At 37.5% G+C, this 16,105-nt stretch overlaps 1 protein-coding gene across 1 annotated transcript; it reads right to left on the bottom strand.

Moving 5' to 3' along the window:
- Window positions 1-549: 549 nt before the first annotated feature.
- On the bottom strand, window positions 550-12,217 carry LOC139716961 (uncharacterized). The gene is made up of 4 exons (XM_071628486.1): window positions 12,040-12,217; window positions 2,608-2,874; window positions 1,531-1,689; window positions 550-863 (listed from the first exon to the last, which is right to left on the bottom strand). Exons 1-4 carry the CDS (start codon window positions 12,215-12,217, stop codon window positions 550-552), a joined length of 918 nt encoding a protein of 305 aa, XP_071484587.1.
- Between the last annotated feature and the right edge of the window lie 3,888 nt (window positions 12,218-16,105).

Below are 16,105 nucleotides of genomic sequence, written 5' to 3'. Positions count from 1 at the left end.
TTGGTGGCCACATACTGGCCTATGAATACAATGTATATCACCATCTCTTTAATCATTGTTACGTGTGTATTGTATTGTGTGTACTATTTGTATACATACTTAACCAATTGATAAGTTTCGATACAGTATGATTCTTTATAGGGCTATTAAAGAGTTTAGTCGAATACATGGGCACCACAAGAAATGTTTCATTAAGATTGTTTATCTTAAAGTGTGAAAGCGTTAAGCGCGCGTTACGTTTGTTCACTAAGCAAATTCTGACCCAACTACAGGGGAGTGTTTCATCAACGTTTGTCAGCGCTGACAACTTGAATCACCATGAACAGTCAGTGACCAGAGCATCTCAGCCAATCAAAACCAAGGATTTTGCTGAAATTGTCAGCGCTGACAGTTGTCAGCGCTGACAAACGTTGATGAAACACCCCCTGAAGTGGGCCTGAACAGCCGAGGATGTGTAAAGCTATCGATTGATTCATCAAGCTTCTTACCTAGATATCGTTCGTATACAGGGTTCGAGTTAGGAATATATGAAGTTTACAATTACCAGTGTTATGATGATGAAAAACCGGGCTTACCGACAACGTTTGGGATCATGTTGAAGAAATACCAGTCAGCAGCGTCTGAGATGAAAGACAAATACCCCAGGTACCTCAGGAACAAGGAGTTCACGCCTGTCAGCTCCGCAATCGAATCCGAATTTTTTTCACCCACTTTCAGTGTTTGGTCCTCGAATTTCAGATAGAAGTGTGCCGGAGTATCATCATCGAGCGACTGAACTGGCTTGTAGGTGACCGAGATGAGGGACTGCTCGTTTAGGCGAATTTCGACAGCCAGTTCGGTTCCACCTTCCACTCGTTCCAAGACTTTTCAGAGTGAATAATGATAATGGAAATGTTTGCGATATGTAACAGTAACTACTAACGTCTATTCTCTTATGACAGTAGACAAGCATGATAGGGATTATAACAATTATGACAATGATAATAATGAAAATGATAATGATAATGGTGATGATAGAAGTACGAATAAGTGATGATACTAATGAATTAGTGTCGACGATAAAAATTAACCAGGATAGATGTTGAAAGTACTATTTATTTTTGTTGCGCTAAATAGCCCTCGTTTAAATGTGAAGCACACCGCGTAAAGATTACTGTGACTTTTTGATCCTTGAAATTAAATCCATCTATCTAACTTATCTAAAAATTAGACTAGACTTTGGAGGATATCAATGCATCGCTTTCTAGACAGTCTTTGTCTCCCATGCTTGTCAGCCTTCACCACTTGAAAAAAAAAAGTGTCATGATTTGATTCAAACATTCCGCGTCTGAATCAGTATCATAAGAGGAGAAAATTCGTCTGATAATGAATCAGTATTATAAGAGGAGAAAATTCGTCTGATGATGAAGCAGCATTATGCCCATATTGATTATATTCTTTTCTTTTCAAATTGTATTTATGGAATTCAACACATACACGCACACATATAGATATTGTGAAGGAGTTAGCGATAGCTTGTGCAAAACTCACCGATGTAGTAGCAGTTATCAGATTTCTGTTCTTCAGCCAGTTGTAGTGCCGTCGTCCCTGACCACTTTAGGGCGAAGTTTATTTCAAAGTCCCCCTTTGGCAACTTCTCAAAGGGGTAGAGAATGCACGCATCTCCAGTTGTGTGCGAGGTAAACACGCCTAACAGTGAACATCAAACATGCACATGGACTACGTCTAGGACTGGCGTTTATTGAAACGCATTGATTTTTATTGTAAAATCATAAACTGTAGGTTTTCGAACATGCTTGAAATGATGTGACCTGGATTTTACAGATTACTGAAGGATAGGGAGGTAAAGAACTAATGCGTATTTCTGTAATTGACCCAAACAGTCAACATATTTGACAGCAACAACCTAAAACGACAAACCTCTATCGCTGAGCTCCAAAAGACACACACACACACACACACACGCTTCCGCATAAAACAACGAATCTATGTAATCACGATTAACACTCTTGAAGACAAATCCACACCTAGTATAGTACTTGCATAGTATATCATTTAACGTACATGTATAGGAATGAACGCGCTATTGCTCTGTTTATGAAATGCGATCAACGAAAGGATTTGAAATTCGTAATAGTCTTAAAACTGCGAGATTATTCAACTTAATGTGAAAAAGAAAATAAATCGGTTGCTGGTTCAATTGAGCAGGAAACACAGAATCGCGTAGATACCTACAACCTTTTCTAAAAAGCTAAGAAGGGAACGTTTAGTGTCAGGTACATACTGTAGGTCTACATAATTATTGTTGCTCTATGTGTTCAACAACAAACTGTTTCAAAACATTAAAACTAATTAAAAGCAGGTGACCAATAAAATCAAAGAGAGACATTTCCTGGATCAATGGACTTGGTTAGCGATATGATTTCGGTGTAGCGCTGGAAGTTAGCTTAGTCAACTATCAGTCCACCAAATCCTTTCGAAAGCTTCTCAATGAAAGCCACTTATTAATTATTGTCTCAGACGTATCTAAGGTCTCTTATGATTACACTGCAACCACTGGGTTACTACAGGTCTGCGATTTGTCGTTGGTTTTTACGAATAACGTACCTGGATAGCGTGCGAAGGTCCAATAGCCCGCGACACCATCTGTTGTGAACCCCACGTGGTTGACTTCGAGTGGTTGTGGGTCGACCCAGACGAGAAAAGGATCTAGTGAATCACCCAAACCGATGGCAAGAATGCCTTGATAAAACAGGATCCAAAAGACACTACCCCTCTCGCCGCTTATTCTTCCGAGGGTGTTTTCAGTGACGAGAGGATCGCATTTGTGGCATCGCCGGATAACTGCTCTCGAATTCAGGTCGCTGCCAAGCTCTGTTTCGATTAGAAGCGAAAATTTAATGCTTGTCTATTGTAAAGTCAAGATATCGATAAACAATAGCATTAATCCTCCAATTCTTCACTCATTAATTACGCTTTTCCTGACGGAAACTCATTATTCGATTTAATTGTTTTTAATGTATATGGAGGAATAGTATTCCCAACATCGCTTTTATCTTCATTGTAGTAACATTATCAGTTAGAATCCCTGTATCGCATATGTATTATGAAGAAAATTGTACAGTATTTTGTGAAAATCTATTTCATTGATTCTTTTTATATCTTAATCATGACGACTCGTCACAATTTGGCATAGCTCCCTCGACCTAAAGGCCAGCACAAATCATGCTGTACTATCGATGACTGCATCATATCGCACCTGTTTGTTTGTTTGCTTGTGTTGGGGGTTCTGCTGCAAGTATTGCCTTGTATATATTTGTAAACCTTGGGCCCGTTGCATACTAACTACCGTCAAAATTAGGCATCACAGCCAATCAGCATCAAGGATTATAAGATTTACCGCTAATTTGAAGACTTACCGCTAGAAAGGAGCGGTAAGTCCAGCGGTAAGGGTTTTATGCAACAGGGCCCTTGAGTGTACTTGTCTCAAGTTCCTTGTCAGCGTTGTTTGGGATAATCACTTTATGAAACTGAAACTTTGCGCAATAAATAGGTTCCCCTCTTCAGTCCTTTTTGGAAAACAGTGAACGATGATGAGAGAGGTATAGGTTATTGGGATCAGTGATTTAACAGGCGTGATATCAACGGACAGTAGATATACCGGTAATGTAGATATTAAAGAGATGTTTACATCACAAGAACATGTTGTACGCATTATTCTACAATTATATTTTCTATGTTATATTATGTATTCTACCATATTGTGAGCCCTATAGCCCATGTATTGCTTCCCTGTTCATACTTTGTGTTATACGTCAACTGTGCCATTTCCATGTGAATGTATGTAATGTTAATGTTATCGTCATTTTCTTTTGGCTGAATAGATAAATGAATAAATAAATGAATAGATAATAATAATAATAATAATAATAATAACAATAATATCAGCTTTTCTATGAATTTCTGCCTAAAAACATCGCTTGTGCTCCTAAAATCCGTCCGTTAGAAAACATGAAAGTCATGTCAGATTAAGACATGAGTGTAAAACGTATCAATAGTTCAAAATCCAAATGAAGCATAGATTAGATGACTAAGCTGTGCGGAAGAAGTAATAAGATTTCAGCGTATTCCTTTGGCATTTTTGTTATCATATCATGACTGTGACTACGAAAATAACCGAAGATTAAAAACGGTATGGAAAAAAGATTAAGAAAAAAAAATCCTTTTGGCCGCATAATACATAAGAATTATTCTGAAATGTTAAGAAATCATTAAAGTTTTATAACGCCATCGCGCCATGATAAATATAGAGTTAGTGTAAACATTACACTGTAAAAAATTTGTTTAGTTTCTAAACACCTAACTAAACACTTTTCTGTGACAGTTTAAAAACACTGCGACGCGTTTATTTATTAAACATGTTTACGAACTAAACACATGCTGTGTTTATTTTCAGCACACCCGAGGTGTTTATCACACACACATGTTTATGTTTTAAACGGTTCTGATGTTTAAAAACTAAACACCTGCTCTGTTTATAGCCTAAACACCAAACGTTTACACCTTAATCACTCACAGTGTTTAAATACTAAACACCGCACAGTCACAAAATCACCCACAATGTTTAAGATCTAAACACTAAACCAAAAAATAAACATGACGCACTGTTTACAATGTAAACACTGCGACATGTTTATTCGCTGTGACAGATTAAAAACACTGCGACATGTTTATTTGCCATTTTAGTGTTTATTCTCAGAACACATGCCTGATTTTTAGATCGATCACAAAATTGCATACACTAAACATGTGACATGTTTACATATTAAACATCGCAATTTCTCAGTGTTTATATGAGACATGTTTACATCTTATACATGCTGAGTGTTTATATGAGACATGTTTACACATCATACATGGTAATTTCCACGTGTTTATATGAGACATGTTTACACATCATACATTCATACATGCTAATTTCTACGTGTTTAAATGAGACATATCATCATGCATGTTAATTCCCATGTATTTATTAATGTAAAGTGGATTGTTTCCACTTTTTTTTTTTGCATGGAATGAGATAAACGCATAACATTATATAGAATTAAATTTACCCAGTATGTACCAAATCATCAGCACACTTACATCGCAAAATACCAGGGAAGACCTGGGTTAGCTTTCACAAACATTTTGGCTACAAGAGTCAAAGGCAATTCTCTGAATGCAAGTTATCAAAACATCAGTCAAAGCTTGGGAAATATCTGATGAATAATAAGTTAAAATCCTTTAAAGGGGAAATCGAGTCCAATAAATAAGATAGTCTGATAAAATAGAGTAAAATCTTACAAGTTTAACAGTAAAAATTTTAATGAAAATCGGATGAAAAATAAGGAAGTTATAAAATGTTGAAGTTTTGCTAATTTCTGCAAAGCAGTTAAAAGTGGATATGAATATGCAAATGAGTGAGTTGACCATGCCATAACCTCACAATTTTTCGTTGATCGTGTACAAAAAAAAAAAAAAAAATGATGAAATTCAATGTTTATGTTAATGAAATGTGAAACATTATGGTATTGCTGGTTGAATAACTTCAGAAAAGTGATCAGTTAGATATATCAGGACTTGAGCTTCGGGAATAATTGCGTTTGAATGAAAAACTTGAAATTAAGTAAGTTGTGAGGGAATGACATGCCCACGTTGCCATTTGCATATTCACATCAACCATTCAAGAATTGTTTCCTCAAAAATTAGCGAAACTTCAAAATGTCATAACTTCCTGATTTTACATCCGATTTCGATCAAAATTTTACCAATGAACTCTTAATATTTTACTCTTTCTTATCAGACTAACTTGTATTGGACTGGATTTCCCCTTTAAATATTGCCATGTTTTGCTATACGACACAATACTGAGTTAAATGCAAGATACCTGGGAGTCACTGGCCTGTACACGAAGACGTAAATGAAATTCTCTCCTATACACACAGTAAAGTTTGTATATGCAGGAAATGGCATACAACTCATTTTGGAGAAAAAAAATATTGCATTTAACAATTACTTTTCAGTCACATGTAATTCTTGGCCTACTTTCAAGAATTGCCGTCTTTCTACTATATTATTCAGAACTAATTCTTAGTATTGTAAAACAAACTAATAAACTTGTTGATTGTGAATTGCAACTCAACGCTTCGGAAGCTTGACATGTATGTAACACCTCCAGGAACATAACTGCAGTCTATATATGAACAAATCCATGCCGACCTTGACGATTGCATCAATTATTGGCAAAGTGCTTTGGGGTGTACCCGAACCAGATTAGCTCACGGCAAATTATACCATGCACAATGGTCGTATTGGTACTGATCAGGGAGTGTAGATGATGCACTCCATCATAAGGAGACCAAAAAAAAAATGTTTTCATTGTATTTAGCCTGTGGTGAACATCTGCACTCCCTGATCAGTACCAATAATGGAACTTAAATACATACATGATTATTGTTCTTTTCACTGCGACGATCACTGAAAGTATACATGTAGGCTAACAGTACTGTATGGATTTTCACTTTTGCTATTTTGAGAGAAATATTAGAATGTTAGTGGATTTCAAGGAGTGAGTGAGAAAAAACTTCCACCTTGCTAGAACCTTGGAGAAAGAAGTCAAACTCAATGGGTATACATGAATAGTCTATTAGAGTCTAATCAGTCTCATCATACTCCACATAATCATGGTATGGAGGGCTACTTTCAATCTCGACACAGCAGAGTTTTTTTTTTAAATAATGCATTGCAACTGGAGGCGGGAGGGTATGCAAGGCTGTCATGAACACGCGATGTGATAAGCAAGACTCCTCCCTTGTCAATTTGTCAGTCAGTTGCAAGACTCCTCCCTATTCTCCATGCATGTTGTACTACATTTCTAATACATCTCTCCATGTGACCGATTTCAAGAATATCTCAGAAAGAAAATATTAACTACCGAATACTGCATTTTCTATCAGGTCTACAAGAAAATTGCAAAGAATTCAAAAAAAAATGCAACTACTGGCCTCTTATTTGCGTCCAATATCTGCTGATTGTATTGGAAGCACCTGAGGGAAAAAAAATGAAATGGCTGATATTTTGATTTGATTTGTTTTGATTTCTATATTCCTTTTTGCACAAGGATATAACAGAAAGCCAATCGAGCAAAGTTCTTGAGTAATACCTTAACAGTGAATTACAAGGACATTGGTTGATGAATAAAATGAAGTTAATAAAATTGTTTTTCTTAATAGTGCAAAACGATTTCGAGCAAGTGTCTTTACATGTTAGATAAAATTACAATTTTACGTACCAGCTGTTAAAAAAGACAATTACACATAACTATGAGCGATAAGAATGCAGGTGACCATTATCGTAAGCACAGAGGACAATAGAATCGCTTTGTTTTGGATATCCCTGCCATTTCAAAACCAATTTTCATCAAATAAGCATTGAATTCCTCTTAGAATTATATCCAGGCCCCCTACCTTCATATTTCTTTAGAGGTTCGTCATTATGTAATACACACACGCATACACACACACTGAGAACTGAAGCCCCATCGCATACAAAACCCTATCATTCCCCATATGATTTACTTTATTCTAGTATACAGGGTTAGATGCACACTGTCAGTGAAGACAAAAAAAAAACAATAGAAAGGTTGCTCTAACAGGTGGGATGCCTCCTAATAGGTCTGTAGTGCATCATGACGATTTGAGACATCACATGGCTAGCGGGAAAAAGATTAGTAACATTCAAAATTATTATCCATGGTTCATTTCCTTCATATGGCATGTAGGCCTATAGATATACTGTATATCAGTATATCTTGCAATGTCCTTGTAATCCTCAGATGTTTGCACTTTTAGACGGGTTGTATAGAAGTAAGCGCATGCATCTCCTTTCATTCTAATCCAGACAGGTTTGGCGTGATCCCTGATCAATTCTTCCATGACGTACTGGTGCTGGTAAAAAGAAATGATTACACAAGGAAAACAAATCAGTTGGCTTTCCAATACAATGGACTTAACTGCTCCCATAGATTCTGAAAATGAATGGATAGCAAAGAAGTTGACTGAATCCATAAGCAAGTTCAAATTAAAAGGAATGACAGAATCCCTTCATCACATTAGCACTAAGGTGTCTTGCGTCAGTTTTTACTTACTTTGATGAATTTTCTGGAAATAATTCAAGTCTTTTTTGTTGTTGTTGCTTCTTTCTTATTCATCATCATTATCAAGCAGAGTTACGACCATTACTGTATCCTTTGTCTCTTGGGTGAAGATTTTCACATCTGTAATTTACACTTTCAGCAATATTTGCAATAAATCAATTTTTCATATTTATTTTAGCTAATGGATTGGATTCGGCAGTCGGGAGTACGTAATCCCCCCCCCCCCAACAAACAAACAAACAAACAAACAAAAGAACTTAAAGCATCTAAAATCTGCATTTTATAGAAACTCATGTACATGCCCTTTAAGTTCATAATATTCATTGATTTGGCTCTGCAATTTTGAGTAAATGTACTTACTTGATTTCCACTTTCCACATGGGTAGTATACAGTGATGTAGGTCCTACTATCCCCAGTTGATTTACTCTGCTGACTGCACCATTCCTCGTTCTCTGCTAGCAGAGGTAATGTCTTGCAGAATTTAAACAGTTGTCAGGACATCATCGTCACCCACTTTGGTGCCATCGGCATCCCTTTCCAAGACATCCTAATGGGCTTTACATTCAAGTTTCACCACCTGTTGAGTTATGAAGAATTTACAGGGAATAAAACTGAATTTCACTCAAAATATAGTCAGTAACCCATCGTCATTCACATGAAAGATACTTCATAACTTCGTAAAATTAAAGATACAGTGAGTTGTAATACCCGTGAGTTTAGGAACCCTGTGGAAGAACAGACATATTTTGATAACTGAACAGGCAATCCCAGGTTTCTTCTGTACGTATATGCAATGTATATGAAATAAAAACAAACAAACAAACAAACCCGCTAGGCCGAGTTTACCCATAACTACGGTACCGGTAATCTGTAGAGCGTAGGAATATTGTAACGTTAACAACACTAACACGTACACGTTACAGTTAGAGCGTTCCCCGTTCCAGTAACGTTAGATTTAGAAATAGAAAACTAAAACAAACGAGCAAAATCTCTCAGGGCGTAGCCTATTTCTACGCCTACTACAGTTTTACATTAAACGAGGGCAATTTTGCAATAAATCTTGTTATTCACCGACTTAGCAGACTTAGCAGACTTACCGCTTTCATGCAGGCCGGCCAGGCTAGAACTTTATCGCTTCGACGCCATCTTAGCTAGATCCGCTCCTTCAGCTTTATGCAGTACCGTACGACAGTACAGTCAGTGCAGTCGATCGAGTCGTAAGGACAGTGTAGTGGACGATACCAAGCCTCTAACGAATGCGCACACTGTAGGCCTACGCACATCACGCTGCTAGGGCAGCGCCAGCCAGCCAATCAGACAGAACCATCCGTACAGGACGTACGCGCACATCTCCTTTCCCGCCAATTGTGCATTGATTATGGTCATAATTATGCATAGCACGAGTGTGCGCTAGAAGCGCACGCACAGGGCACCATGCGTGCGTTGTGGCCGCGGCCGTCATGTCGCATGCGCTGCTGACTTGTAGAGTACGAGTAGCACAGTGTTTATGTTAAACATGTGCGGTGTTTAGAGCGTGTTTACGAGGCGTTCTAAATGTAAACGCGTCTGTTTACCCTAACAGTAGAAGTGTTTAGGCCTAACCAACAAACATTTGGGTAATGCCCTAAACCATGAACGAAATTATTAACAAAGGCAACTCCCATTTTTTTTTCTAGCAGTTAAAATATAGAACTGTACATGCGAAACCAAAATATAAATTTATTACAGTTGAATTACATATCTTTAGGTTATCCTTTTTCCTTATTGATTAGGCATTTCCATGAAAGGCCTAAAACATGAATTATTTCATAGTGCATCTTGATGTCGTAACTGTTTCCACTTTCTCGTGATAAAAGGAAACTGGAAATTGCAATTTAAACACCATTTCCAACACTTCTTCATATATATGGACATAGCCAGAATAAACACTCCAACTAAACACTCCAAGCTAAACACTTTAACTCTCAATACTTTACACGTGCTATACACACCGGGTGTTTAGATGTTAAACAAAGTGTTTAGATTTTTAACACTGTGTTTAGTTCATAAACATGTCGCATGTCGCATTTTTTACAGTGTAGATGAAAGGGTCGGGCTCTTTCCACTACCGTTCTTTTTTCTGAAGTTGACACCTGTCACGTCTGTAAGTTTGACAGACAAATAGAGTCCCATATGTCATCCCATGTCCAGCTGACGACGATCAATAATGATAATCGGATGCAGTACATGGTTGATGCAGTATAAATAATCACGTTCCGTGATAGAGATCCCCTACCAGTGACCTGATTTAGTGTACAGCTATGGTGGAATTCAAACAAGGCGGGTTGTTCTTACAATACTGTCTGAGAGGTTAATGAAACAGTTGTGATTAAATTTACATAGAGACACACACCTCATGTTTTAATCTTATCTGTTTTGTATAGAATCGATATGCTGCACGTTTGTAAAAGATGGTCATATAGGCATAATCCAATTGCCCGGCTCTGTACTTTTCTTTGACAACATTAGAATTGATAATCATTTAATTATAAAAATCAAATGATGTTTGACATTTAATTTCTACAGGAGTGCAAAGAAAGCGAGAATGTAAAGTTAGGTGACAGTTCTGAAGGGGTACAACCAGACATTCCAAAGGTTCGTTATTCCCTAGGTTCGACTGTGCTAAACTGGGAAGAGGATCGCCTATCCGAAAACACAACAAGGTTCGTTAATTCGCAGGTGAAATAGGGGTAGTTTGTTCGAAAATGAAATGAGGTTCGCTCATCAGAAAATAGGAGTAAGTTAATCTAAAAATGAATTTGGGTTCGTTAATGCAAAAATGATATACGTTCCGTTATATCGAACTCTATTCACCTTTTGGGGAAAAAAACGAACCTTTGGAATAACAAACCAATAATAAAGAAAAATAAACCTTCGTTTCAATACAAAAAAAAATCAGATAAATGAATCCTATTTCATTCTGGAACCCCTGGGGTAAACAAATTATGCATGTCTTCTGATTAACGAGCATTATATATGAAATATGGTCAGGTGCAACCTGATTTAACAGTATTAAACACATCAAAGATGTTTTGAAAGAATTTTGGACTTAAGGAAAAAAAGCACCTATTGTCGTGAGACAAGATACGAGAGATTAATAAATATAGAGACACACCTGTCTCAGCTTGAATGCTTTAAGTTTTTAAACCCTCTTCCCGTCCATAACCGTGTATTCTATTGTTGTGGGTGAGGGGGGGAGGGGGTATATTTCTTGTCGGTATACAAGGTCATAAATTTCACGTTGCATAAACATGTCAGCGTTTGTACCCTTACCTGTGAAATCATAATTATGTTCGTTTTTATTTCTATTGTTCTTCCCATATAAAAAGAATATATATATATATATATATATATATATATATATATATATAATGTTACTAATAAAGCTATTTTACATCACTGACAATCACTTAAACTTGCTTCGTCAATGAGACTGTTACACGTCCTGCATGCTGCCTACGGATATCAAAATCAGACTTTAAATTTTTCTTTTTTGGAATACCCAACTGACAGACTGAAAAATCATAACAGCTTTTTTGGATATCTGATGTAAAAATCAAATTATTGTTCGTAGTTTTTTCTCGGTAAGGAACTTTTCTTAATCAAAATATATAATATGAATATCAAATTATGCTTTGAGCATCGCGTAGAGGGACAATAAACCTGTTTTCATCTTTTTGTAGGAATCTATTTTCACTGATTATTAGCAGGAATAATTGAACAGAGGGAGTAGTCTCTTGTTAATTCCAGGCATATTTCTGAAGAAAAAAAAAAAATCGAGTTACAAGGCATTATTTCTCACCTATTTCGTACATTGCGTCCAGAACAGTGCTCTCTCGAGACAGAGCGATGAGGGCGCTATACTCCGCTCTCACTTCAAACTTGACGAATTTGGCCTCACTCGACAAGCGGGGAAGCACCCAGTTGTAGCTGAGATCAGTACCAGTTTCAAAGGATTGACAGTTGTCGATGCTTTCCATGGGGCTGATGGCCAAGCCTACAAAGAAATGATTCAATCATGTATTATAATCTTTCTGACTGATGAAAGTGAATTTTGAGTAGGTATAAAAACTCATCCGAGCATCATAGATTATTGTCATAATGGAAATGAATTCATAGCATACGATCATCCTCGCAGCAAGTTATTGCAGAGTGAACACAAATTTGGTCCGAATAACTACCAGGAGTGATAAAAAGAAAGAAAGATTTTGAACAACGAAGAGAGGGGGAGAGATGAAACGTTACATCAAAGAAAAAAATATTGACGTTTGCTTCCGACTTTTCGACAATCTTTTTCTCTCAGTTGAGGAATGAAAATCTGTTTTTAGTATGGTATAACCTGTGTGATAAGATTAAGCGTATCATTTATTTGATGAAGTTGTGACATTCTGTGACATTTTATATGCATTTTTAGTCCCTTGAAATGATTTTCCTATACAATGTATTCTTTGCCATGATGGCACGCGTATGGTACACAAAGTGTTTGACAACTATTGAGCAAAGGGGCACTTAATGCATAAATAGAGCTTCAGGCGCCCCACTTCATTTAATTTCATTTCATTTTATTTCATTTCCGATGAAAGTATAAGATATGACATTTGCATATAAACAAAGTAAAGTACAATGTGACTTTTGCATATTCAAATGAGATTTAAATGCACGCTATTCTTTACAATGAAACAAAACAAAATATTTTTGATAAAGGAATGCATGGGCAAACTGTAACTGAATAGTAACAAAGAAACTTAGTCGGAAATGGAGGGGACTGCTAAAACGCCTAGCTTGTAGAATGCAGTCCCCTCGTGAGTAGTAAATATTATTGTAGTAATAATCAAACGAAACGATAAGACATTTTGCTTGGGAAACAGAGGGAGCATAACAAACAAATCATACGCACACACTTAATTGTGTGTGTTCACGTACAGCGAATACATTTCCCACTTTGTCCCCACTAACCCTCCCCCCCCCCAAAAAAAAAGACAAAACAAAACAAAACAAACCAACATCTGCCAACTAACAACTTTTCGCATGATCATGTAAAGACTTATCACAAGTATTTTTTGATCAGCATTAGCCCTCCTCGTAAGCCGATAACTATAGTCTGTAGAGCGCATGAAGGCAGTGTTACATGTAGGTAGAATTACTTGCATTTTATGTTGTCAGTGTTGTCTTTGATGCATGTTAGGAATTTGTAAATTATATAATTACTACATTGCGTTATAATAACTAGGGTCTATGCATATATTATGATACATGTATGTCTATATTATAGATACGTTATACACAATTTATACATATAATTGTAACGTTCACTTACGTAAACACGTTATCACGTTTTGGGTAACGTCCGTGAAACACGTGATCTGAAGTCATGGAATACGTGACCCAACGCCTTCTTTCAAATAACGTAGTAATGGCACTTGACACAGATGTTAACAACGAATGATATAAATGTTCAAAGAGAATAAACTGATGAAGAAGTGCCGAATAGAAATAGCGAACGGAGGGGCAACAGTGCGCGATGATTTCGCAAGAACTCGCGATCGCGTGCAGCACGCATGGACTCAGAGTGTAATTTAAGCCAGCAAAAACATTGTGCTATTGACCAACGAAATTTGCGCTTAATGCGGAAAATTTATCTGACAAGCTAAAACGCAAACAAGCAAGTAACTTTAAATAAAACAGGTTGATGCTAGAAAGGTCAAAATTAACCGATGTGTTGGCTCAGTGAGTAGAGCGGCTGCCCTCACAATCGGGAGGTCGTGGGTTCAAACCCCGGCCGCGTCATAAAAAAAGACGTTAAAAGATGGGAGTTGCTGCTACCTTGTTTGCCGTTCAGCAGTTGAAAAGGTTAGAGCAACGTCGATCTGGCACTGCTCAGTGGCTGCCGGGCCCACGATCAATTGGGCAAAAAGAATTTCCATTCTTGGACAATAAAATTTGGAGTTTATATCCAAAACAAGTATTATTAAAATTAACCTGTAGGTCATAAATTTACCAAATCTGCACCATGTGATAGCCATGGTAAGTCTATCTTTCATCAATGTCTCAGTGTATTTACTTTAAATATATAGCTTCGATAACGAACACTATGTCTTTCCTCCTATGCAAGTATTGAAATTTTTGAATGGATATCAGTTTCGACACTCCTGAATGTCATTATCCTGTATAAATACCATAAACGAATGCCGTAGACTCTGGACAGCATGCAATGCAACGAGAGAAAATTTCGATAGCTTTTAGGAATACCAGCCCCAATATGACCGAAGTTTCCACTTACTTGATAGTTCTAAATCTCATGATTTTTTCAAATAATTTCCCCCCTGTGAAGTACAGTTTGTCACCAAAGTCTGCTTCATACTTACCCCTAGAAGCAATGGCCTGCAGAAGAAGTATCAAATATATGGGCATTCCTAACATGATTGTTATGTTGCTCAAACCACCAAGATATCCAACGAAATATGATGCACCACGTTCGCGTCGAGGGTGGCGTTTGTGACCAATGAAAACAGTCACTGCATAATTACTAGACCTCATCAACATGGCGGAGAACTACTGCAGGACACAGCATTAACAAACATTATGATGTGCAATGTTTATTTTGTTCGCCCGGTGTATTTGAACTTTTCTTCCCGTAGCAGATCAATTGAATCGATTATCAGCATGTTTACTCCGGCTCGGTGTTTGTACATTTCCACTGACAAACGGTGAACAGGTGGACAAACTCAAAGCGTCATCTTCATCAAAATATTTGGTAAAGTTTGTGACGAATCTTTCATGAGACTCCTTTTCTTTCGAAGAAGTAACACTTTCCTGAAATAATTGAGATATGATAGTATTAACAATTGAAATTTACGATCGAGTTCCCGAGAGAGAATATTCTAGTAATAAAAACGTGGTATTTAACATGTTTTCACTCTTGTTCTCGATAGCTTTGTGACAAAAACAAAAGTTCAAGATGGTAAAAGCTGGAAAGGTCGTCAGGATTTCTTTGTTCCCACATTTTGACTGGACTTCAACCTTTGCTGGTCGGCATGTGATCAAACAGGGGTGCCGAGGGTCGGCTCCTGCTTTACTTTCCCTCCTTGGGATGTCACCTTTCTTCTGATGTTTAGAGGGTGCAGTGCCACACAGCAATTAAAAGTGGTGGGTTTAAAGTAACCAGTAATGGCTCGGTAGGCAGCATTCAGGGCTGGGTCGATTTTGGCGGCATGACATGATCTACACTAGACAGGAGAAGCACACTCAGCAGTTGAGAAGTACAAGTCGAGAGCAAGCCCCTGGGAGCCGGGGGTGCTGGGGGTGCTGCAGCACCCCTGACTTTTTGAGCAGGGGGGCGTAGCACCCCTGTGAAAAATAAAAGTTGGGGGTGCTTCTGCACTCCCATTGTTTATCTTTTTTACAGGGAAAATTGCTTGTTTTTTGATAGAAAATTGTCCAAATATCCCAACCAAAGTGTGCATCAGATTGCTGAATTTCACTTCTGAAAATGCGAAATCTCCATAGCGTGGGAGGGGTATCCCCCTCCCACACAGAACAAGCTTATAAGTGCAGACAGCACTATAATAAAACATCTCCATTGTCCCTGGATATTTTACTTTTCCTACTTTTCTATTGATCTTTTTTAGATATGCTACCTGAAGAGCTTACTAGATTGCTGAATTTCAATTCTAAAAACGCAGAAGTTTCCTCATTAATGGGGACTTTTCCCCCTTCAGAGGAGCGTCGATGGAGGGGGCAGCATATCATTTTGCCCCCCCCCCCCGTAATTTCCAAGATGTGGATTTTTTTATTCGACACTGTCCCAATCTTTCACAGAGTGTGCACCAGTCAATTCTGAAATGCAAAATTTCCCTCGTAATGGAGGG

The sequence above is a fragment of the Diadema antillarum genome, unplaced genomic scaffold, assembly GCF_040938485.1.
Source record: "Diadema antillarum isolate AM-2024a unplaced genomic scaffold, OU_Dant_1.0 scf00000071, whole genome shotgun sequence".
Lineage (NCBI taxonomy): Eukaryota > Metazoa > Echinodermata > Echinoidea > Diadematoida > Diadematidae > Diadema > Diadema antillarum.
Note: the sequence above shows the minus strand (reverse complement) of the source record. Positions and strands in the feature narration are given on the sequence as shown.

What these genes read in the sequence shown, in the direction of transcription:
- LOC139716961 (XM_071628486.1), bottom strand. Translation starts at nt 12,217, where the DNA reads ATGGAAAGCATCGACAACTGTCAATCCTTTGAAACTGGTACTGATCTC. An exon ending in GGACGCAATGTACGAAATAG is followed by an intron (nt 2,875 to 12,039) that starts GTGAGAAATAAT and finishes TAATCGAAACAG; the next exon opens with AGCTTGGCAGCGACCTGAAT. An exon ending in TGATAACTGCTACTACATCG is followed by an intron (nt 864 to 1,530) that starts GTGAGTTTTGCA and finishes CACTCTGAAAAG; the next exon opens with TCTTGGAACGAGTGGAAGGT.